Consider the following 25,060-nt stretch of genomic DNA (forward strand, 5'->3'; position numbering starts at 1 on the left):
TGTTAATGGCCAAGGCATTGTCAACCCCATCAAAGTAGAAGAATTACCCCGTCAAGCAGGACTTCGGTATGTGAGAAAAGAAGTTGGGGAATGCACCAAGACAACAAGCGAACCACCAACAACAGATGATGAGAAGCCCTCATCAGTGCTTTCCAAATCGATAGAGGAGGTAAAAGATGTTGATTTCCTTTCATTTTTCATCTTCACATAGTATGATTTCTGTTGGAGATGTGGAGATCCCAATTACAGGGACAAACATGAGCCTCCTTACTAGGATGAGGCACGAGGAGGAAAAAGAACTTGGTGTTAATAACCAAGGCATAACCCAACCATTGGAGGTTATGCAGAGACCTCGCTCGAGATACACTAAAGGAGAATGCTCGAAGGTGTCAGATTCTTCCGAGACATCGTCGAAATAATTGAGGAAAGAGAATGATGGGAACACATCCCCATCATCCCATGGCAGTGTCCATTGCAGGGAAGGAGCTGAGGCAAGCTCTCATCGCCATACTTACACCAGAGACGGCAATGAAAGGTATAACTAGTTTCGACATTCGAATATTCATTTCAATTATAATCATGTTGTTAAAGATGAACGTAAAACATGGCATCGAAAAATATGTACCTTTTGTGGCTTACATAAACATACATTTTCTAAGTGTTGGAAAAAAATGGTAGCACATAAAGGGATGAGCCATGAAAGACCCTCTCAATAGTAGGTTAAACATATATGGCGAAAGAAGATGTATTGTAGTCATTGCGACAGAAGTGGCAATCCAAGAGCCACTTGTTGGAGGCTCCATCCAGAGAAGCACCTTAAAGACAAAGTGTCGGTGCATGAACCAGGTGAAACAAGTGTTCGACAGGAAAAATCGCAACAAGTAGGTGATCCATTCACATTGATAAGTGAAAAATGGTTTCTAGATATGTTAGCTTGTCACGGTCGTGCTTTTGTAAATCATTTGTTGCAATTTAAAATGTAAAAGTGATGATGTGTTTTCCATCACTTGTTCAACAACAATGATGTCTGGTATTATTTTGAGTAGCATGATAAACTTTGAAAGTGATGTCGTGTTTCCATCACTTGTCAAGACAATAGTGTTTGGCCTTATGATTGTAAATCATGTGTTGTAGTGATGATGTGTTTTCCATCACTTGTTGAAGCAACAATGGTATGCTGGCCTTGTTTTCGTAGCTGGGGTATTGTGTCCATCTTGTTGTAAACTTGACCATTGAGTATGTGTTATAAACTCGCGGCAAGTGTGGGACACTTGGGTCATTAGTTGGTCATGAAAGTCAAGCATGTAATTTGAAAAAATAATGTACTACAAGTTACGAGGTTGCAAGTGTCGGCTCATCACTTAAGGCTCCGAAGAACAAAGGTGAAGGGATGGAAGCGAGACCTTTTAGGACGCTTGTAATGCAGACAAGGTAAAGAGAAGTTGCAGATTATTTTTCATGCTTTTGGAGGACCAAAAGCTCCTCAGTGGGGAGGATTGATCTAGGTGGATCTAGAGACACACACAGGACAAAGAGGGTTTATGGAAGCTTGAAAATCAAAGTGATCAGAATGATTTTGAACTAGGATCAAAGCATAAATCTCATCATCCTGATCATGGTGGTGCGAATGGTTCGTCAAACCGAGTCCATATGCGAAAGTTAGAAGCAGTCAAAGTTCAATTGACTTTTTGCTCACTCGGTAAGCTTAAGGAGGCCACAATTTGGATAGAACCCGACCACCAAATTCCGGCCAACCTGGGGCAGATTCCGAGTGAATTTGTGGCTTGGTTAATTTTCCTCCTTCGGTCATTTTTTGAATTTTTGAAAATGACTAAGTTTGTTTTAAATAAAACAAAAAATATATAATTTGGGCCGGCGGTCAACCAACCTCGCCACCCCTCATACCCCATGTATTAATATAACAATATATATATATATATATATATATATATATATATATATATATATATATATATATATATATATCTATATCTATATCTATATCTATATCTATATCTATATCTATATATATCTATATCTATCTATCTATCTATCTATATATATATATTAATGGGGCAGGCGGCCATGACCCTACCGCCCCCAAAATTGCTCAACCAAACACCATGTGGGGTGAGCAGCCATGACACCACTACCTCGGGAACCACACAACCCCTTACCATATCAAATGTTGCCATAATAAAACGAGGCCGGTGGGAGTTGAACCCACGGCCGGCGGGAGGGTTGGCCTCACCCATCCGACGGCCCTGTTAGCTCTGCTACAGTTTGCAACATTTGATGGATAAAAGCAAGTTAGGCAGTGTTGGTTTGGGTTGCAAAGGGTTTGTAGTATTTTATTTCATCCTTCCCTTGCATTTTCCTTATTCCCTTATAACTCACCACACATCCCTTTCCTCCTTCCTCTTAATCTTCTTCATTCTCCTTTGAACCCCACTTAAGCCCTTTTTCCGGCTCCCGGGCATTTTTTGTTTTAACACTATTAAACCCCGCTTAAGCCCTTTTTCCGGCTCCCGAGCATTTTTTTTTAACACTATTAAACCCCGCTTAAGCCCTTTTTCCGACTCTCGGGCATTTTTTGTTTTAACACTATTAAACCCCGTATAACCCATTTTCCCTTTGGTCCCGGGCGCGAAGCCAAACCTATGAATCCGTGGATTATATAGCCACGCGCATATAATAAAAATCATAACCCACCGGGCCCTCACCTGTCACATCATCCAACAAATATATGCGTTAATCCTGGGTCGTCCGATCCTCCACCTCATGATCCGACGATGTACGCTTCTCCCACCGCTGGAACCTGCACATGCGATAGCCCACGGGAAAGGCAGTTTCTCACCGGACCTACCTGCCATGCAATGCTTTGGTACTGGATTTCTTCTCCATGTACGAAAACCACCATAGCCTCCGAAGCAGTGCGGGGAAACTGCTTACTGCCCTTCATGTACGGCCCCCTGCTCGTTAACATACGCTCATCTTCGTCGCCCGATAGCCGTCAGATCTGCCCGACTACGATCCGCCGGCCCTCATTCGTCCGACCCTGTTGACCTCTGATAGCCCCTCTGATTCAATCTCCGCCACCTGTTTGTTTAATCCAATGGCCCACATTTGATTCCCGCTTGCTCCCGATAGCTGTTGCGAAATGCTTCCTACCGTCGATCCACGATATCCGACGGTCGATCTGCCTCCATGCTGCCTGCGTCCACTGCCTCGGCCATGCTTCCAAGGGACGAAGGATAACAGTGTTCAACTTCCTACTAGCATGTTGCACATTGAATCCCCATCAACCATATTTAAAGAGCCGCACGGCCAAGGACAAGAAGGACAGCCTTGAGCAGATAAACACAACATTTACCTATTCAAGAAGGACATCAAAGTACTAGAAAGGCCGATTTTGTTCATTTAAACACTCAGCTTGCAGCAGAAACCCATATCTAATTGTAAATGCGGTTGGTGGTCAATTATGACCCCTTCACGCATAGGTTATCAGATTTTTTTGTGAGCAAACTCTATATATACCAAAAAGCAAGATGTAATCAGGTTGATGAATGTTATTTTTTTGTAGGCTTCAACTTCTGGAAACTGTAACTAGTGTGACACCTGCAGCTTCTGGTCTTCATTTTAAGCTAATACAAGCTTCTTTTGTTGTTAATTGCTCACTTTCCACTTCTTCTTCTTCTTTGTTCCAGGCCATGCCTATTATGCATTTATTCATGTGTTGTTAATGTTTAGCATTAGAGGGGTTGTCATCCCACCTCTGTGTTAGAATTTAGCTGTATCATTGAATTTGTATGTAGGTTTATGTTGTTTTAATGCTAGAGAGTTGTCATCCTGTCTATGCATTAGGAAATAGATTTACAGACCTTTTAACTTGTTGTCGCTGGCCATCACAGGGTCTTGTGCATCTGCTGGTGTGATCAATGTTCTCCATCATCACATTTTCCTTTAAACTGTGAGTAATTGGTGGTCTAAATCCTAGTAGTTTGGGGGTGTTCACCCATGTCTGGGGTTAAGCATAGTAGAAGTGGTTATCTGGCTTGAATATGCAGCATTTCTTTCATTCATCCACCATTTTCCAACATTTTTGTTGAGTTTGTAATGTTCCCGAGCATCTTTGATATACAACCTAGGAGAGTTTCTTGGGGTGATAACAGGCCCCATGATGTAACGCTAGCCCATAATTACAACCAACCCATCATGTAATGCACCAACAAACCACCATTTAATGAACCCCTCAAATGGTACCAACGTGCCATGCCAAATAAAATGCACGCCATTCAAATGTAGTTACAGGAGTTATGGGGACTGAACACCCAATGCGGACTCAATCTCCCAAATACATTATGGTTAAAAAAGTAAACTGTAATTTGTTTAAAAAGGGAGGGGCGGGGTTTGACCACCCGACCCCTCCAACCATTTTCCTTATTTACCACTATGCCAAAAAAATTCATTGGTTTATCCGCCCAACAGACTTATATAAACATTCATTTCACCAGTGTACCCACGCAGATGGAGGAACCAGGAGCGAGCATGGAAAGTGAAGAAGAGTCATTTTTTTATTAATTTTTATGCAGGTGGAACCATGACTCAGCGAAATTTCCAGGAGGGTGAAATTTTTGCAGTATCCAAATTGGACAAACCTTATGTCTATCTTACACCTCTCAGCGACACGAACCTGATGGCATAGTCAGTTTCCTGATCTGAGCAGCCAATTTGCAGAGGACCCGGAGGAGGGAATCTATGAGGACTTTAGGGGGAATATAAAAGATTCCTTGAGCCCCACATTCTCAATTTTTCACAATTTAGAAATTTGACAATCGCTTTTGCACTATTCGACACCACAAATCTGATGGTGTGTTCAGATTTTCCATTTTCTCATTTCAGTTTTTGGCCACTTTTCTAAGTGGAGTACAGGTGTGAGCATTCATGTGCGAGCAACGATTTTCATGCAATTCAATGCCGTGAGATCGATGGTTCGAACAACTTCAACAGTTTGACATCCGCTTCTTCAGATGACCCATGGATGTGAGGTATATGTAGTGTGTTCATGTACTTCTTTTGCTATGCATTGTGCTGCAGAGATCCGTGTTTGATGCTTGATGTGGGATCCTAATTCTTATTTGTCTCATGATTCCTACTTGATGTGATGCGGAATCATATGTGTGATGTACCTGTTGTCATGATTCGTCATGTTGAGATCCTTTTGTTGTATGTTGATGGGATACTCATGTTGTCTTCATGCATGTTTGCATTGATATCCCTTTTATGCCATGTTGGCGGGATGCTCATCATGCATGAGTTTATGTCATACTGATAGGAGTCCTTTTGACTGAGAGTTCCTGTAGCGGAACATCTCTTGGAGCCACTCCTGCATGAGGGAATTTTCCTTGTATGATAGCGACATCATCTTTTATGTATATCATCACTATTGACAACACTTAATGCAGCGACCTACACCATCTTGACACTGGGCCTTGTAGATGTAGTCCCTCCTAGACGAACTTCGTTATCAACGGCTTATGTTTTCATGTGTTGATGATTGTCATGTTCCTCTTCTTTACAACATGCACATGTATTCATTTATGTTCTTTAAAAAAATGCAATTTAACACATCACGAAAGTAAAAGGTCTTGGAAGGGTCATTTGTCACACCTAGACCTGGATCAGTGGCAATGATCCCAAATGGATCTTGGATAGACTTCTAAGTCTAAAGTGTTCCTCACAAAGGAAAATGAAAGTCCAAGGATGCTCTCGGAAATAGTCCTGTTACGTAGATATTTTCATTTTGAATCTACTGCAACTTGAATGGACTAAAACGGACTTCGGATGATGAATTTATTGCAAAAATAAGTTTGTCTTTGTTCCTTTGAAAAGGTGGCAAATTCTTCCAAAAATGGGCTAAAGGCGTTATAAAGGAAAATCGCATCGAAAGGGTTAAGCAGAGGACTTAAGGCAAGGGTAGAAGGAAACCTCGATTGCGACCTCTGACTTATCGCATCAGAGGTAGGCCTTCGCCCGATACCAAGACCCCAGGCATAGCGACATGCCACTGGGTGATATGCGATATGCGATGGAGCGATTGCGATATTGGCGTTGGCAGATCAGCGTCGGCGTATGCCATGGTATAAGGGAAGAACCCCTGGGTTGTAGCAAATGCAATATGCTGATGTGATATGTCAAGATGCAATATTGATCGTTGGATCGGGTGCGTAAATCAATGGTCCAGATTCAATTGGCGGTCGGGAGATCAGTGATCCCCGATACAAAGGGTTGTTGTAATAGCGACATGTGATGTGATATCGACCATCTGATCAAAGAGAGGAGCAACGGTCAGTATTTGATCGGTGATCCCCGATGCCAGGGCCAATGTGATTACGATTGCGATAAGCGATAAAGCGTGGACCCGATAGTATTTAAAGACCCGATTGCAGGAAATGGAGAGGCAACTTCATATTGCAAATATGAACCTGAAAAGGATGCATGAGTTGGAGACACAGATCTTTGTTGCCAAATAAGCCTTAGTCAAGTATCAACTTGAAGAAGAGGTAAACCATTCCATTTTGTCTTCAAATTCTTCTAAGAATGCTTATATTGGTTCTTTTGAAAAGCATACTAGAGGCATAGGTTCTAAGCTAATGTTCAAGATGGGCTATGAGGGAAAAGGCTTGGGTAAACATGCACAAGTTATTGTTGGGCCAATAATGGTTGAGGAAAGGCCTAAGTATTTGGGTCTTGGCTATGGACAATCTTATGGAAAGAGTTCCAAAACTGCCATGAAGACAATTGAAACAGTTCCAAGAAGGAGTTTTATTTCAGGTCTTTTACCTCAAAAGTGTGAAGATTGTATTCAGGAGGAATGCAATAGCTTGAAACATCATTTGCAGGATGCAGGTGTTTAGAAGCACACACTTGAACCAGAGAGTTGTGGAAACTCTAACAACCTTGAAGAGATTGATGGTGTTCCAAAGGAAGCCACTTCTTCATTTGATTCACCTCCTCATGAAGGCAACAAAGGTGAAAGAGAAATGTATAAATCTGGTTCTAATCATCCTCCTTTTGATTTTGCAAAGCATGATAAATTTCCACATAGATATGGGAAAAGAATTGCATGTTCCTTTTGTGGTTTGGATAACCAAAATGTTTCTAGATGTTGGAAGATGATAGCCACATGCAGGAAACTTTTGAAGGAAAGGAAGCAAGAAGCTAAAGGTCCATTGGACAAGGCGAATCATGCTGTCAAGAGGATGCACATGTGTTGCACTTACTGCCATAAGCAAGGGCATCTTGCTGAAAAGTGTTGGACTCTAAATATAACAATGCTTCCACAAAAGTTGAAGAAGGTGGAAAGAGAAGATGGCAGAAATGGAAAGGAATATTCCATGAATGATGTGTCTCAGGATGATTCACATGTTGATGCTGATGTGCACACAAAGGAAAGACCTTTGAAATGGATTGGTAAGAAATGGCTAGAGTTCTTATCCAATCAAGATTGCATGTCTATTAATATAAGACATCTATTTGCATTTCTTTGTTGGTGGAATGCAAGTTGCAGGTTTTTACCAAGATGATGAATGGAAAAAGGTTGAGTAGGAGACTCACTTTGTTGCTACAACATTATATTTCATTTCAACGTCAAAAGTACAGTGTGCTTAAGCGAAAGTTGAAGGATGAAATGCATGCATGAGGATGATGTGCATGAACACAGGGATGTTGATAATTTCCTTGTATTTGAATATGTATGTGTAATTAACTTGAAGGGTTGATTACTTTGTTGTAAACATGCATGCACTGTTGACTTGGAAGAAGTTAACTTGGTGTCCAAGATGGAGATAATGATGGAGTGTTTCATCTTTTGAAAAAGAGTCCTAATTGTCTTTTTCTACATGCTTGACTTGAAGGGTCATTTGTTTTTAAAGGCATGTTTTGTGGGCTTATTGTCTAGTCCATCATTTGTATGCAGATGTAAGACATGGAGGTGTTCACAAGATGTGAAATTTGTTTCTTTTGTTGCAGCAGAAGGTTAAGCCATCTAGTTGTTGTCTGTATTTCTGTTGTTGTTAACAGTTGTTGTTAACAGTTGTTGTCAACAGCTTTTCAAATAGGTACAAATGAAAATTTTGTGGAGCAAATGTACTTCACATTTGTTTGAGCCACCTTGGATCAATGATCAAGGCAGAGAAGTTCAAACTACCTTCTGTAACCTTCTCAGCAGGAGATCTACATGAAGTCAAGAAGAAGATAACTCTTCCTAGGAGAACCAGCACATCCAGGAAGGAAAGTGGTCAGAGACTTTGGTTCAGAAAAGCTATGCAGAGGCAAGTGTATGGAGGCTGAAAGAAGAGGGTGTTGTTACTCTCATTTACTGTTCAGATCAGTATATCAGTCTTTTGGAGACCAAAAGTTCTTTAGTGGGAAGGTGTGATCCAAAATGGATCTTGGATAGACTTCTAAGTCTAAAGTGTTCCTCACAGAGGAAAATGAAAGTCCAAGGGTGCTCCTGAAAATAGTCCCATTGCGTAGATATTTTCATTTTGAATTTAGTGCAACTTGAATGGGCTAAAACGGACTTCGAATGATGAAGTTATTACAAAAAGAAGTTTGCCTTTGTTCCTTTGAAAATGAGGCAAATTCTTCCAAAAATGGATTAAAGGCCTTATAAAGGAAAATCGCATCGGAAGGGTGAAGCAGAGGACTTAAGGAAAGGGTGGAAGGAACCCTCGACTGCGACCTCCGACTTATCGCATCGGAGATAGGCCTTCGCCTGATATCGGGACCCTAGGCACAGCGACAAGCGACTGGGCGATACGCAATATGCGATGGAGTGATTGCGATATCGACGTCGACGTATGCCATGGTATAAGGGAAAAACCCCTGGGCTGTAGCGAATGCGATATGTTAAGACGCGATATTGACCGTTGCATCGGGTGTGCAGATAAATGGTCCAGATTCAATCGGCGGTCGGGAGATCAGTGATCCCCGATACAAAGGGCCGTTGCGATAGCGACATGCGATGCGATATCGACTGTCCGATCAAGGAGCAGATCAATGGTCAAGATTTGATCGGCGATCAGTGATCGATGATCCTTGATGCCAGGGCCAATGCGATTGCGATTCCGATAAGCAATAAAGTGCAGACTAGATGGGATTTAAAGACCCGATTGCATAAAATTTGAAATCCAGTTTTTCAAGATTTCTGTGTATTCCCGTGTATTGAGGTTTTTAGACCTCCCACCTATTCGATTGCAATATTCCGATGAAAGGTTGACCGATAGGGTTTATAGGGGCAATTTCATAATGTTTGAAGTTCGAATTTCGTGCCCGATAATGTATTTCCGGTAAATCCCTGTGTATTGTAATTTTGTTCAATTTTTGGGTTTTTGCCTGGAAGAAGGCCCCGATTCCTTTGTAATTGCCCCTCATCATTGTACCACGCTGCAAGCGGGCATTTTATAGACAATGATGCATTTGTAACGCAGAGAGAGAGTCACAAAGACACAGAGCTAGATGGCCAGTCGAAGAGACAAGGAGTAGAAGTCGCAGAGCCACAAAGGAATGATTACACGTAGAGAAACGGCTAGGGAAGCTGCAGAGCAGGAAGGATGCCTCAAGAGAGCCAGAGAGATAAATTGACAAGGTAGCTAGAAGCGCAGGCAACTGAGGGAGTTTTTGGAGTTGCTTGGAGGTCGAGCGAAAAACCAGAGAGCTGAAAGTCGTTGAAAAGGGTTGCTGGAAGGTTGTCGAAGAGTCGCTTGGAGGTCAAGCAAATTACAGAGACATGCAGAGGCCGAGAGAGAGCTTAGAGAAGCCAGAGCCGAAGAGCCAGAGCCAGAGCCAGAAAGCCTGAGAACTTTAGAGCCAGGGATAAAATGGTGTTCTAAGCCCATTGTGTTCTGTGTAAACCAGTGGAGTTGAGCATGGAACTTGTAAAAGAACTTATGCCATAATCCCAGAGAGCCTAGTTGAGTTGACTAGAGCTCACAGAGACGTAGTCCAAGAGTTTTGGGTGAACTCCTAATTAAATTGTTGTCTTATGTGTTTGTTATTTGCTGCATTGTTTTACTGTTACATGTATTTACACATCAACATAAACAATAGAACTTATAGCACATAAACAATTTTAAAACAAACATAAATATACACCTATTTTCAAGCACTTTTAATTCCGCAATTGGTTAATCACTAGATCTTGGGAATATTTAAGCTTTGGAAGTGGAAGAGGTTCTTGTAAGCTGGCAAGAAGCCTTTAGTTCCCCATTTTCAGATGAAGAAATAACTGCATATGCTTCTTGAAGCATTTACAATAAGCAATTTTCAACATCCTAATGAAAACTGTGATTTTTCCCTCTGCAAAAAAATTGTGTAGCTACATAATCTTATAGAGTTTCACTTATTGTTATTGATGAATTAATACAAAACACTAAATTCTGCTACATTAAGTTAAGACACCTCCCAATATTTCCTTTGAATTACCTTAGAATTAAGAACAAAACAACAAAAGTTTCATCCAAGTATTTCTTATTCATCATTTGCAAAATTCATTACCAAAATTTATTGGGAAGTGAAAATAAACTGATTAAACCATGATTCAAATTTGAGTGAACCTAATTTATCTCCTAATGAAAATCTCCGCTACTTGGCATACATAAAGGTATGACACACTACTTTGGAAAAGGAAAAATGTATAACATCCATGAAATAATGATGGGTATGTTAGATTTTAGAGGTACTAGCAAACATTCCAATCTATTAAACATAAAGTATGATAAAAAAGATTTTAGGTTAGGTATGCCAAAATCCAACACTTCTTTATATACAATTTCACTTATTGTTATTGATGAAAGCTCTAAATCAACAATCTTTGCTTGCTTGTATGCCCATCACCAAGTCTAGGTCACAATGATCTTGTGACTAACCTTTAGTTTCAATATCCACATGTCACAATGGACCTATTCGTGACATTTCAAATCATGATCCATCTCATTGCAAAGCTAACCCCTCCATCACTTTTGTTGTCTTGCACAATTTGATATTTTTATCAATAATTTGTAATTGCAATATCTTTGAAACCTCCCCACCCCTAACTTGATATTTAAGGCTTTAAGAATTGATAGATGATTTGTCACATTGAAAGTTTTGCAATACTATTCTAAACTAATAAAAATAATTACAATTTAGAGGTGATATATTCCATATATATGTCACATTGAAAATTCAGCAATGCAATTTTAAGATATAAAATAAAACATATAATGACACCTAAATATTAGAGTTATACATATTTCGTATAATTGTTGTTCAATCTATCTTCAAATATTTTGCCTATTCAAAACATACATTTATTCATCCAATATGATACCATTGTTTTCAATACCATCTTCAAATATTCCAAATGTTTATAATAAACCTTATATCTATTTGTTAGATTTTCACAATATTCACTGTACATATTCAGAAACTTTTGAGAGTTATGTTCATGTTACCATGTTAAAATAGCTATTTTTTAGGATAAATTAAAAAATAATACTAATGATGATGATTTATAGATATTTGATATTTAATTTATGAATTTGTAATAATTACACCATTATGTATAAAAATAAAAAAATATTAAGCAATTCTGGAGAAATGTCCACTTGTAGCTGTTTTCATAAGTTATTAAAAGTGTAATTAAAAAATGTGAGAACTGAATTAATTGTACTGGATAGATGGGATATGTAATGCCAGAACTTAAATCATATTATAATTTATCCCAGTGAAGTGTATATATTGTAGATTCAGTAGAGGAAAATACAGGACAGATTGAAGTTTTAGTTATTTGATTCAATGCTAAATTGTAATTCAGAACCCTAAGAGCACCAAAATAACAATAGAATTTTGAAAGTTCAACTGTTTTCAGAAAACTTGTATCTAAACACTTGGAATTATATCCACAAACAGACATTGCCCTTTCAAAAAAATTATCAAAAGCTTTGAAGTAATGGAGGCTGCTGATCAACATTTTGCCTGTATCTCCGTTATTCCCAATGCCTTGAACTATAATCCGAGAAAGACTTCAAAGTTGATGTCAATTTAAGAAGTCGAAGGGTGGAAAATTTTCCTATTGATTGGTGGCATTGAAAAATGCCGTTGGAAGATTGGTGGCATTGAAAAATGCCACTGGAAGATTATGGGGCAGACATCAATAGATATTGATTATCAATGCCCAAAGGGAAGGAGGAGCTACAATGAGGCAATTTGTCAGTAAAGAAAGAAAAACAATAAAATGGAATTACAAGACAATTCATGCATAAAAGATAATAATGATGAAGCCCAGAAACACTTACCAATTCAGTTGTGCTGGAAAATTGTGGTGCAACTAGCTAAGTACAGAACCAATAACAAAAGAGTGTACCTTAGGATCTTGAGATTAAAAAATGCAATTGAGGAACCATGCTGCTCTTCTCTGTATGATTCTTCTTCGGAGAGTTGAACCCATCCTCGAACATCTGAATGCTGGCAAGATCCCATGTTTGTTAAAGGCACCTTGGCAAGATCCCATGTTCGTTAAAGGCACCTTGAACGATCTTCTGTAACATGTGTAGTAAAGAGAAACAATTCATAGAGTTAGACAAATGTTATGGCAGTGGTAAGTATAGCAATGCATAACAAATTAAACAGTATCTTGCAAACTCAAAATGTCTCTCATTTAATAAATTCTGCTACATTAGATTGAAATACTTGACAATGTGTCATTTAGCCTTCAAAGCTAGAGGAAAACCTTGAATTTTATCTTAATTATTCCTACTGATTCTTCACCGACCTCATTTGCAGATTACATCTCATTGATCCAATTTTAATTATGACTAAATTTTATCTTAATTATTCCTACTGATTCTTCACCGACCTCATTTGCAGATTACATCTCATTGATCCAATTTTAATTATTGACTAAATGGATAAAAAAAAATTGCTAGACATCTGGTAAATGGTAATATTGAGTATCAATCAGCCATATATAATAAATTATAAATCATCTGCAAATTCTGAATAAATCTGACCAACTGAATGCTGCCAGTATACCTGTCAGTATTTCCTTTAAATTACCTTGGAAGGAAATTTGAGAACAGGCAAAGACGGTTTCGTAAATGAAAAAATGAAACCATGACTAAAATTTCAACTTAATTTGATTTGATGGCATTGGTAACCTGTATTATCTGGTAAGAAAGGTATTGCAAAACACATTTTGAAAAAAAAAATGGCAACATCCATGAAAAAGTAGAGATGGGTATGCTTAAATCAGAGGTACCTGCAAACATTCTAATTAGCTGAACGTAGAGTATGGAAAATAATTGTGTAATGCAATCCAAAATATGGCAAGAATCCAGCGGGAACCAGATGGAGGAGTCGCAACAACTCCAAAAACCATCAAAGTTTCATAGAAAAATACAAGCACAGGATGGCTATCGAACAAAGAAAAAATGCCAGAACTTAACCGATTTGAAATGCAAAGGAATACAGGATAAGAATGACTGGTCTCTCCAACAGCGCAATAATAGATGCCAGTAATCATAGGCAAAGATATAATGACCAGATAGAGCCAATGAGCGTGAACAATTTTGACTAACATTCAAGATGTGTTTGGCAACATATGGCAATCATGATTGATCAGGAAGAGATGATCACTGGATACAAGCAGAGGAATACAGAATATAATGGCTCATCAGTTAAACAGCCCAATAACATAACTGGAGGCAAGAGATGATCACTGGATACAAGAAGCAGAAACAATTTCCACAGAATATCAAGATTTGTTTGGTGACAGAGGACAAAGATTATTGCTGAGGCCAGCAGTTCCATGAGAGTGAAGGTTTAAAATCCATGGACATGACCTCGCAACAGGGATGCAACACAAGATGTCAGTATTGCCTGTCCGGCAGGACATGAACTCTCAATTTATTGTCTGCTTATTTAAGGATTTAGTCAGTTCAGTGCAGTCAATATTTTTTAATGTTAGAATTGTAGCGACATGAATCAATATGTATGTGATTAGTTACTCTGATTAATATCAATATCCTATCAGAATTCACACATGTGAAAGGAATTGCATGATGGGATAGTGTACCATATTACAAAAATAAAATATACAGGAGATAAAAATATAGATGTAAGTTCCTTACAGCTAATGAACAAAATAAATAATTCAAGCATTACCTGCAACATTGAGCATCCCCTCATCATCATTCCATGTGTAGAAGCATGGAGGCCTTTTTATAGTTGTGAATCAGATGCTTGCTAACAGCCATAAAGTATCATTTTTGGAACCGTCTTTGAAGCTCCAAAGAATTGCTAAAACCACTTTAAAGCTTATCACGCAGCTGAAGAAATGGATCATTGTCTCACAAAGCTGTTGCGACATCGTTCCATCAAGGTCCACAATAGATAAAATACACACTTATGCTAGAGTACAGAACTATAGAGCTCCTGCAAAAAAGACCTTTGCAAGCAGAAAATAAAACATCTAATTACTACCTTGAGTTGAACATCCGCTCTGATTCCATGAATCTGGACAGATACTTAGCGGATGTGAGCATGAAACTTGCTGAAAGCCCCTCTATACACAATTCATGCAATTAGTACAAACTAAGAAATTATAATATATTACAAAGAAGAAATTGGAATGTACTACATGAAAATCCAACAGAAGTTAGAACTATAGAGTGCCTGCAAAAGAGCTTTGTAAACAAAAGAAAGAACATCTAATTAGTACCTTCAGTTGAACATCCATCCTGATTCCATGAATTTTGACAGATACTTCTTAGCGGATGTGCATATGAAACATGTTGAAAGCCCCTTTTGCATTTTTAGTCTTAGTCTTCTTTGAGGCACCAGGAGCCCCAAAAACTTGCCAAAACTTGAGTGTTTCATCTGCTGCAGCTGATGCAACTGTGTACCCATCAGGACTCTGAAGAAGTAAAACAATGGTAAGCGTCATTAGGACAAATTTAAAGGGAAAACATGGATGCATGCATAAGTACTCATAAAAAGCATGAATTTTCATACCTGTGCCATATGAAGAACTCTAGCAGTATGCCCTGTAAGTTCAGTAATTTTCACCATGGATGGGTATTTCCATAAGGTTAACTGGTTCTGATTTAGCCCATGCGAACTCAATAACTCACGCTCATGTCTATTCCACAACAACGAACAGACCTGGGAATGGGTGTCGACGGTATTCAGGCAGGCACCTGTTTGAGTGTTCCAAAACTTTATAGAACCGTCTGAAGTCCCTCCACCAGATGCCAAAAGATTGTTCTGGAAGGGGCACCATGCCAAGGCCTTGACTGCTGCACAATGTTCATCTAATTGGTGGAAGTATTGAGAGGACGGATTATGGGATGCCATGCTCTTGTCCCAAATATAGAGTAGATTGTCATTTGCCCCACTTGCAAGTTGTTGGCCGGAAGGAGACCATTTCAATCCACAAACCTCCTGGGTATGTCCTCTGTATGTTTGAACAATGTGGTCACGGATGCGAACATCATGATTGATTATAATCCCATCCAGCCCTCCTGTGGTGAGAATAGGACCATTCCATGAAAGTGCACCAACACGGTCATGATGACCTTTCAAGGCTCTTAGCTGCAATTGTATCATGTCAAATTTAGAGATTGCCGTTATATTAGAATGAGAAAACCTTGGAAGAGATAAACAGGTTTTATTTACCTTTTTATTAGATTGCGAATCCCATAACTGTACAACAGAATTATTCAACCCAACGGCAATTTGGCTCCCATCGGGTGCCCAACTAACGCTGGTAACGGGACCCTCTTCTTCATCTGCAATCAGAAGCTCAGATATAGAGCTATTAGAAGCATCCCACAAGTATACAGTGTTGTCAAGGGCTATGGACAAAACATTGGTGGAACTCCAATCCAATAGATTTAAGTAATAATCATCAAGAAGGTCGGGCGCATCCAGGGTTCTATCTGCAGACTGCAATCAACATGGATAAGTTAAATTACTTGGTTAAGGAAGAAAGACAAAGGACAATGGTCCTCAGATAGGCATATCCAGTGTACTAATAACAAAAACCCCAAATACAATGTAGTTTATCTGGTCTCAGAAGAGTATATCAATGCTTTTAAAAAACGAAAAGGGATCATGGCTCGGTTTGCGAAGAAATACTATGTAGTTCTAACACCATTATGTTAATAACTTTTTTTTAAGAAATTGGAATGGGTGTGGTAGCGAATTCAGCGTAGCAAATGAAAAAGAAAAGGAAAAATCTGTGTAAAACATTCCTCAAGATGGGATAATGTTGCAATGACAAATACGATCAATGGCTTTGATTCAATAACGAGTAAACAGCAATAGAATTCAGGATCTGATTATGGAATGTCTAGTGAAAATGACTATAATTTTTTTTTTTTATGAAATCCGGGCCTTACCTGAGGAATATATCTGCGTGCTCTTCTAGAAATAGGGAGATTAGCCAACACATTTTCTTGTGAAGCTTGGGAAACAGTCGATGATTTTCCATTGAAAGAAAGAATTCTGCAATTGTTGTCGGCAGCACCGGCATTCTTCAATAAAGTGGCTGCCATTTCCTTCTTGTATGCCTTTTTGGAAGGAGACGGGGAAGGGGAGAGGGCATGGATATCGTTATTGTCCTTTTGTTTTTGCGTGACCATGAATCTCGCTACGTCCAAATCGATGGATCCTCTTGCCGGAATAAATCTATCGCTCTGTGATAGCAAAAACGATAAAACCAAATCCTGATTCAGACTTCCAGCTGAATCAAAATAACCTGTTGCCCCCTAGCCACATTTCACTGTAATAAACCTAATTGGGGGAATGACATGTTTGCAGCATAGAAATTATCTGTCAAAAAAAGTAGAGAATGCATACGCTGTGTATATTCATTGAAGTACTCTGTTTCTGCAGAGGACGGAGACATCGCTTCTCTGTGGAATGCTTGTTGGAATTCATTGAACTGCAAGACGATTCCATTACTCCTACTCAAGTAAAATAACCAGACAAAACACAATATATGACAAACAATCAATGTGCCTAAATTTAAACTCGCAAAACAAAAAAAATCAAAAGTTGCAAAGGAATTTTAATTTTAAAAGCTTCGGTTCCTCAAAGTATGAGAACGTCTGGTTCTCCAAAAAGTTAGCGAGCGAGCGAAGTATCAGAAGCCCCGTCTGAGGGACAGAGCAGAAGAGCACAGAGAGTGTATTGCATTGCAAGAAAAGGAAGAGAATAATGAAACTAAATAGGACATGGATTTGCTTTTGTGAACGGTAATTAGCTTTTGTGAATAATCGAATTGTATGCCACCCCTGATCCACCGACCCAGCAAGATCCTTCCTACCGTTAGAAAAGCTATCGCGCGCAATTCAAACTTAAATGTTAGACAACGCTACCACTCTCCCTTGAATCCACGTTTACGGATATTCAATGGGGTTCTTGGAAATTTAAAAATCTCTCAGCTTCAATTTCCTAGGTCACGAGGTCGAACCGTGAGACGTGATGCTTTGCTCAATAGAGACCTATTATTATAGGGAGGGATGGTACGCGGAGCGTTCTCGTTTGAGTGATATTCTTACGCGCTGATATTCTTCATGCATGTTGTTTTTCAGGCATCAAAGTTCAACATTTTGCTAGTAGGGATTTAAATCGGAATAAGAAGATAATAATCATTTTATTCAACTATTCAAGATAATAAATCCAATTGACTAATAATTGAAATAGATATTCATACTTATTATATATTTTAAATTTAAATAATCAATATGTAAACATATAATTTTAACAAATTTTAATATTTAAAAAAATATCGATTATCTCATTCAATTATTTTTAATATTAATATTTTAAAAATATCTACTATCTCATCCAATTATTTTTAAAGTTATTAAAATAATTGTTATATATTAAAGTAATTTATTTTTAATTTTATTGTGACAGGCCTTTTTCGGAGGTTAGCCATCTTGGAAGAACACATTGTGGACTATGGGGCAGATAGCCCTTACCATGTCCAAATATTTTGACCACACCCAAAATATAACTCCAAAATTTTCCACTCGAAGTCTCGAGGGACACTTGTCAATCTCAATTCTAATCTAGATGAGAATGTTAATAACCCTATTAACTCTAGGAAAAATATTGAGGTGGTGAGCCCTTTGTTTTATACTGAGACAAATCTCCAAATAGACCATGTAGTACATGCATCATTTCTAAGCTTTGAATGCCTTTCTCCACTTCCCCAAGAAATTGAATATCTAGATCCTTCAGAGTAGATTAGGATGAAGTTCTCCTAGGAGGTCATTCAAAAAGTGGAATCCAAGCAATGGAGGAAAAGGTTCATTCGTGCTAAAGAAAACAAAGGTGAAAATGGTGTTAGGGTTGGATGTGTGGATTGAGGAGGTCTTAGACATCTTGGGAAACACTATAGTGTAGTGTTTCTATGGTAAGATTATCTCGCTAGAATCCCTTAAAATATGGATTGAGGAAAATTAGGTTTCTTTAATGGATAAGCTTTAGTGGTCCATGTTTTAACTAGAGGATGGATGTGTTTTCTTCTACATTCAGACTTGGGTCCAGATGACCTTTAAGGTAAAATTCAAAGTTGGGGACCATTAGGTCTTGTGGTACAAAGATGAAGCATAGACTTTGACTTCTCAAGGGAACCAATTTTCCACAAACAATATGTAAGATTTTGTTGGGGTTCCCTCTAGTGCCTTGGTGAAAATAAACCTTGAGTTCAATAGGAAATAAGATCCACAAATTTGTGGAGTTAGAGCTAAATTTGGATTCAAAAAACAATAGAAGATGGGCATGGACTTAGGTTGAGGTGGACCTGCAATATGGCTTGCTGGAAGAAATAGAATTGGTTTGTGGATGTAACACCCCCAAGATGACCCCGTGTATATGTTTACAGATACTTTTATTAGGTTGGTGGACCAGGTTGTGTTGACTGTACATGCCCATGTATTTATATGTGCATATTTCTTTTTTCGGGTGTGTGTGCCTATGTTTATATGTCTTGAAGCTAGAATGCTTGTGTGATTAAGGCCAAAGAGCTTTTATGTTAAAATGCTAGTGAGCCTAGCTATGAATATATGTAATCACACCCATGTTATAAGAAAATACAACATGGACGCAAAACACCACATGAAAAGAGTATGGGTGGATATGATTCCATAGTAAGAAAGGTGAGGGTGTGGAACTATGACATGATTTGTAAGCCATGTCAATAATATTATATTCCAAAAGTGACTTTATGGACATAACCAAAAGTTTATTAAAAAGGGCATGTATAAGCCTATGTCATACCTTGGTTTTCTATCCTAATTCCAAAAGTGAATGTCCAAATAAGGCTATGGCAGTTCCCATGTGGTGAGGGTGAGCTCCTTGGTGACATTTGGAAAAATGACTTCATTCATACATAAGTCATGTTTTCCATGATTGTGGGGTTTCATTCCATAGTTTTGGTCATCATTCAAACATCATTAGTTTTGTTGAGACTAGTTGAGTATGAGCTTAGATATGCATTGAAGCTTATGACCTATGTAAACTATTAGGAGTTTCTCATTGGAATATGTGGGAAATTTTCCTTTCTCATCTTGGGAAAGGATGGAGCTTGGAGGGGGAACTTGTTGGGTAAGATTTCCTAGTGTGAGGCTTGAGGGGTTCCTAGAAGATCCTTGAGGGTAGTTGGAACTCCTAGAGTTACCGTTCTTTTAGACTTCCCAAATGGATTATGCTAGAAGCCCAAAAAGTGTATAGCCTAAAGGATTACAACTGTTTTCCTATGAGATAATTCTAGGTTAGGTAACTATGCAAGAGCATCTAAAATGTTTTGTTGTTTTTAATTTATGGAGGACCAATGTTTTAAGCTTATGTAAACATGTATTGCATCCTAAATTATCTTAATACAATGAAAGGGCTGATTCTTTACCTCTAAACAGTAATTTAGATTTAATGAGATTTGGAAGGAAGAATTCTAAGAAACTACAAGTTTTAAATATTCAAACAGAATATTTAAAATTATCATAAGAAAAAGATGCTAGTAAACAATGTTCACTGCCCAACAAAATGCATTTAAGTTTATGAAGAAGTGACAATTAATTAATGTAGAGGAGTTAATTTCGACAGATAATCTAATAAACTAATCTTTGTAATACGTTATAACTTCACAGGGGATTTAAGATAGACTGATATTTAGTTATATCTTACCCATATTTCTTCAATAAAAATAAATACTTGCAGAAACAACAAAATGAAATGAACAACTTAAGAAGAACTCACAAAGATGACAAGTTGTTTGAAGCAAATCAAGAATCCTTTTATTAATATCAGACAACTTTAGATACATGTAATTTTGCTCAACAAAACTTATCCCAAGGGTTCAACACTTCATAATTTGATTTTGGAAATATTTATATATTTTTTTCCCAAAATATCTAGATTTGTTTGAAAAATATCTAAAATTGTTTTTTATAAAAATAATGCAAAAACATAGGGAAATAAAACTATCGAAGTTTTTGTCGCTGCTTTCGAGGATTCTGGTGCTGGTGTGGGTTGATTAATTTGCAACTCTACTGCTGATAATTGTTGATGACTACTGACTCATTTACTCCAGTAACTTACATAATTCTTCCTACCTTTCTTCATCTAGAATTGTATATTTGACCAATTTTCTGAACGTTTCATCCACCTTAGTGTATTTTTTGAAAGTTGGTTTAACAAGAAAAAATGATTTATCTCATGCTTGATGAGTAAATCATAACTAATGCCTTTCGTAACATCTTTATCTATGATTGTACCTTTAGTATTTAAAAATATGGATATATCTTTGGCAATTGAATATAATTTCTTTTGATATTCTTCTAAATTAATCAATTTATCTCCAATTCCCTTTAATCTAGGAAATCCTTTTCGATGTAACACAGAGAATTTTCAGTGAAACCTTTGGATACTTGATTTGAGGTTATGGCACTTGTTTTCTGGTTGCAGCATCAAATTTTTCTTAATGAGAATGCTTCTCACTTCCAAAATAGTTTCTGTCCTATCCCTATGTTATATTCTTCCATTTCATCTTTGGTTTTGGAATTCAAAACCCTTATTAATGCATTTTCTTTTCCTAGTTTTAAACCCAATCCTTCTTCATATTGTCTATTACTTCTTTGGTTCTGTGCACTAGTTCATCTTGCTCAAAGATGATCTCAATTGAAGGCCATATATCAGTGATGGCCTCATTTATTTCTATCCAGATATGTTTCTTATCCTGTGTAATGGTGTCAACCATGACAGATTAGCTTTCTAAGAATTCAATTATTTGCGTAAGCTTATGTGTCTTCTGCAACTCAGCTAAATATACATTATCAACCTTCAGTTTTTTTTTCTTGCAAATTATTAAGCTCAGTTCTCAATTTCTCAATTTCCTTTCCCTTAATTGATAAATCTTCCATTGCTTTTGCAAGGTCTGTTTTTGAATCAGTAAATTGAGTTTCCACTCCTGAAGTCGTTGTTGACGTAGATGTTGATGTTGTTGTAGCTGTAACTGGCATTATTGTCACTGGAACTGCTGAAAGAACAACATTTTATTCGCAGGTTTCGTGTTGTTCTTTTTCCATTAAAAGCATTTCAATTTTAGTTTCCATTTTTTCTATCTGTGCATTCTATTCAATTATGATTTTGAACATGTTCTCCTTCTCTTTTTTTAGATGTCCTATTTCTTTAGTCTATGGCTCTTCTGTAGAAGGAAGCTTAAGTTGTTTTCCCAAAGCAACTATGTTTGCATTATTTCTCTTGATTACCTCTTATGTTGTTTTCACATTGGTGGGATCATATCCCAGCTTTATCACTAAATCCTATAAAGATTTGATCCTTGTATCTTTAGCTAAGGAAGATATTTTTTCTAACTTCAAATGAGATTGAATATTTTCTAATGATGCTTGAAGCTTAGATGTTGTCATAGCTGAGTTTGTGAGAGAAAAATATATCAGCTTACCAGATTGTTCATGTAAATCAATCTCATCAATAGGATGAATTAAGTTTGCATCAAAAGAAAAAACTGATTTAGTGTAATCATTTGCATTTCTAGGATGAGTGATTTTGGGTTTCAGGAAGGCCATTTGAATCTTTAGCTTCTCAGTGTCGAAGGTAGAAAGTATCCTATGTTGTAAATTTGATGTTTTCTTCTAGAACTGTAAATAAGGGAAGCTTTCAAAGTCTCATTCCTCTGCTTAATTTCCTTGTAAAATGTAAATATGCTTTGTTCTCTCTGAGTTTGATGTGATTCTCCTATCTGAGATGATGATACATATGGACTGGTTGAATACATAGGGGTTCCTACAGTCATTTCTTCTCTTCTAGAATATGATGGCACAAATGGGCCTGTCATGACAATTGGGCACTGTTGTGTAATATCTTTTTGTTGTGTTTCACTTGTATTATTTGTCTTCTGCTTCTTACTGTATATTTTGAATTCCTTGGCTGAAATTTCTCTCACCATAGGGGGAGCACTGTCCCTTAGCCTTTTGTCCTGATTTTCTTCTAGTACAGGAGCCTGTGATGTTGTAGATGATGTTAGTGTCAGTATCTGCATACTTCCATCAGGGATCAAATTTGCTCTTTGCATTTTCATCTTAGGGGTCCCATACTGAAATTTTACATCATTTCATTAGGTCATGTCAAACTGATCCACTGATGGTTGTCCTCTCTTCAGAAAATTCAATTTCTCCCTCATAGAGTATACTTGCTGACCCTTCTTCAGGTTGTCTTCAGTTATGGTTTTATGGTCAATTTGTAATCATGCTTTCATTAGGTCATAGGACATGTTTTCATTAGGTCTTAGGGTATGTTTTCATTAGGTGTTAGGGTTTCATTACCAAGGTCAAGAGCCTGATTTAAAAATGCAAATAAAGGGGTAGCAAGGGTATGAGGATGATAAATAAATCAAGCATGATGGCTTGTAGGTCATAGTCACTATATCATTATCTTTTAACCTAATGTAATTTTCACCTCAAAAACATGTTTTTGAGGTGAAAACAGAATATTTTGAGTTAATTCGTATTTCTTATGTAATTTTAAGTCACTTTATGCAATAAATGATCCCAGCTGCACCAAAGCATCTCTCCTTGTTACAAGACAAAGAAACACTGCAAAAATCAGTTCAAGTTGAGCATTATCTACCTGAAAAGAAACAAAGGAGAAAGGGCATTAAAAACAGAGTTTTGAGAAAGGTCAAGAAACATAAGAAAGTGGGTTTTTCAAGTGAAAAATCAAAATTTACTCCTATATAAAGCCTCACATTTCATTTTCAAGTTCATCGTTCTCATTTGGCAAGCAAGAAGTCAAAATGTGAGAAGAAGAGGAAAGTTTCAGCGAGTTTTGGACGAAGGAGAGTTGGCACTATGCTTCTGGAGGGTGGCGTTGCATGTCTGGGCCTGGCGCTGTGCGTCTAAAGGATTTCCCAGTGTAATTTTACATTGTGTTGCGCTTCTAGGGTGGCGCTGCGTGTCTATGCACTAGCACTGCGCGTTAAGCAAAATGGCCAGAAAGGCTACAAAACATCAAACAAGCTTCAAATTTTCCCTCTCTTACCTTCATACAAGTAAGTCTTCCTCTCATTCTACAGTTTGCAAATCAAACTCTTAAACATCATTCCCCATAGCAAGTGTGAAACCTTAAATTTTCCCCTAGTTATGCCTAAAACCCTAAATTTTCCCCTTGTTATGCCTAAAACGCTAAATTTTCCCCTAGTTATGCCTAAAACCCTAAACCCCCATTGTTCCTCCTATCACCTATCACTACAAATCTAAACTATTTCCCTATCCCTATATCCCTATATCCCTTTATCCCTATTCCATAACATCCCCATCCCTTTATCCCTCTTCCCCAAGGGCAATTTCTCAAACAAAACAAGCCCTCACTCTCATTTTTATGATTCCTACTCCCCCATTCATTTTCTAACCCATAAGTTCATCTCCCATCCCCTCACTCCTAAAACACTTTCACTCATTCCCTTCATACAACCTCAAGCCTTCAAACATGGATAAAGAAGACCGAGACTATGAGGAGGAGGAAAACACAGGCAGTGACACTTCAGCAGATAGAGCTAGGCATCAGAGAAAACCACACAAGGGAGGTAGGATTATCAAAGAAGAGCCATCAAACCTTAGATAATTGCAGGCCTCTCAGTTGGTTGTCACATGTTTCAGATATCTTGGCTGCTATGAGTTCTGTGAGCAAGTAGAGAGAGTTCAACACCACCTTGAGCTCACCAAACTTTTTGTAGCTCATCTTCAGGACAACAAGGTGACTCTTGCTAGGGTAGCATTCACTGTCTCACCCTCTATCATTTTAGATTCAACCAAGATTCTGAATGTAGGGGAGAAGTGGTACAAGGCACAAGACCTGGATGAACACTATTATGAGCCTTATATCAAATCCCAGTACAGAAATGAGGTGAAGAGATGTTTTTCTTTCAGATTTCTTGAAGACAAGTATGTCCCCATGATGAAAATCATCATGAAATATTTCACTTGTGAGGGCAGATTTTCCAGGCTGTACACCTATCACATTAGGTTCGTCATGCATTTTACCAGGGTGAGGATGTTAAACCTCTCTTATTTCTTGTTCAGGAATATTGAGAAGATGGTTCATTTTGTCCAGAAGAAGCCATACCCTCAACAGATGAGTAGTCTCTATCATTATTCCCTATTCAAGATGAATGTGCTTCATCATCTTAGTCTCCTCAACATCTTTTGGGAGACATTTATTTCTTATGACATCTTCAGGGGTCCTCAAATTCCTACACCAATGTCTCAAGAAGCAGGGGGACCTTCTAGCAGTGCTCAGGTGAGAACATATGAGGAGGCCAAAGAGACTAGAACTACTGAGGTTCCTGGGACATACATGACATATCAGAGGGGCATAAGGAGATTGTTTGTAGCCGATAGACAAGTATTTTCTCCACGGGGTGTGGAAGGGACCTTGCCTTCTTCATCAGCCCATAGGCAAATGCTAGCTCCACAGGATGTGGAAGGGG

At 38.0% G+C, this 25,060-nt stretch overlaps 1 protein-coding gene across 1 annotated transcript; it reads right to left on the reverse strand.

The window, feature by feature from the left end:
- Nucleotides 1-12,406: 12,406 nt before the first annotated feature.
- Nucleotides 12,407-17,476, reverse strand: LOC149169330 (cell division cycle 20.2, cofactor of APC complex-like). Its single transcript, XM_089427069.1, has 8 exons — nucleotides 16,906-17,476; nucleotides 16,446-16,742; nucleotides 15,721-15,990; nucleotides 15,058-15,636; nucleotides 14,765-14,959; nucleotides 14,527-14,608; nucleotides 14,209-14,401; nucleotides 12,407-12,584 (listed from the first exon to the last, which is right to left on the reverse strand). The coding sequence occupies exons 1-5, from the start codon at nucleotides 17,005-17,007 to the stop codon at nucleotides 14,813-14,815; spliced, it is 1,395 nt and encodes a 464-aa protein (XP_089283195.1). The 5' UTR covers nucleotides 17,008-17,476; the 3' UTR covers nucleotides 12,407-12,584; nucleotides 14,209-14,401; nucleotides 14,527-14,608; nucleotides 14,765-14,812.
- Between the last annotated feature and the right edge of the window lie 7,584 nt (nucleotides 17,477-25,060).

The sequence above is a fragment of the Pinus tabuliformis genome, chromosome 4_2, assembly GCF_031772625.1.
Source record: "Pinus tabuliformis cultivar Carrire ecotype Pingquan chromosome 4_2, CPIR1, whole genome shotgun sequence".
In the NCBI taxonomy this organism is placed as follows: domain Eukaryota; kingdom Viridiplantae; phylum Streptophyta; class Pinopsida; order Pinales; family Pinaceae; genus Pinus; species Pinus tabuliformis.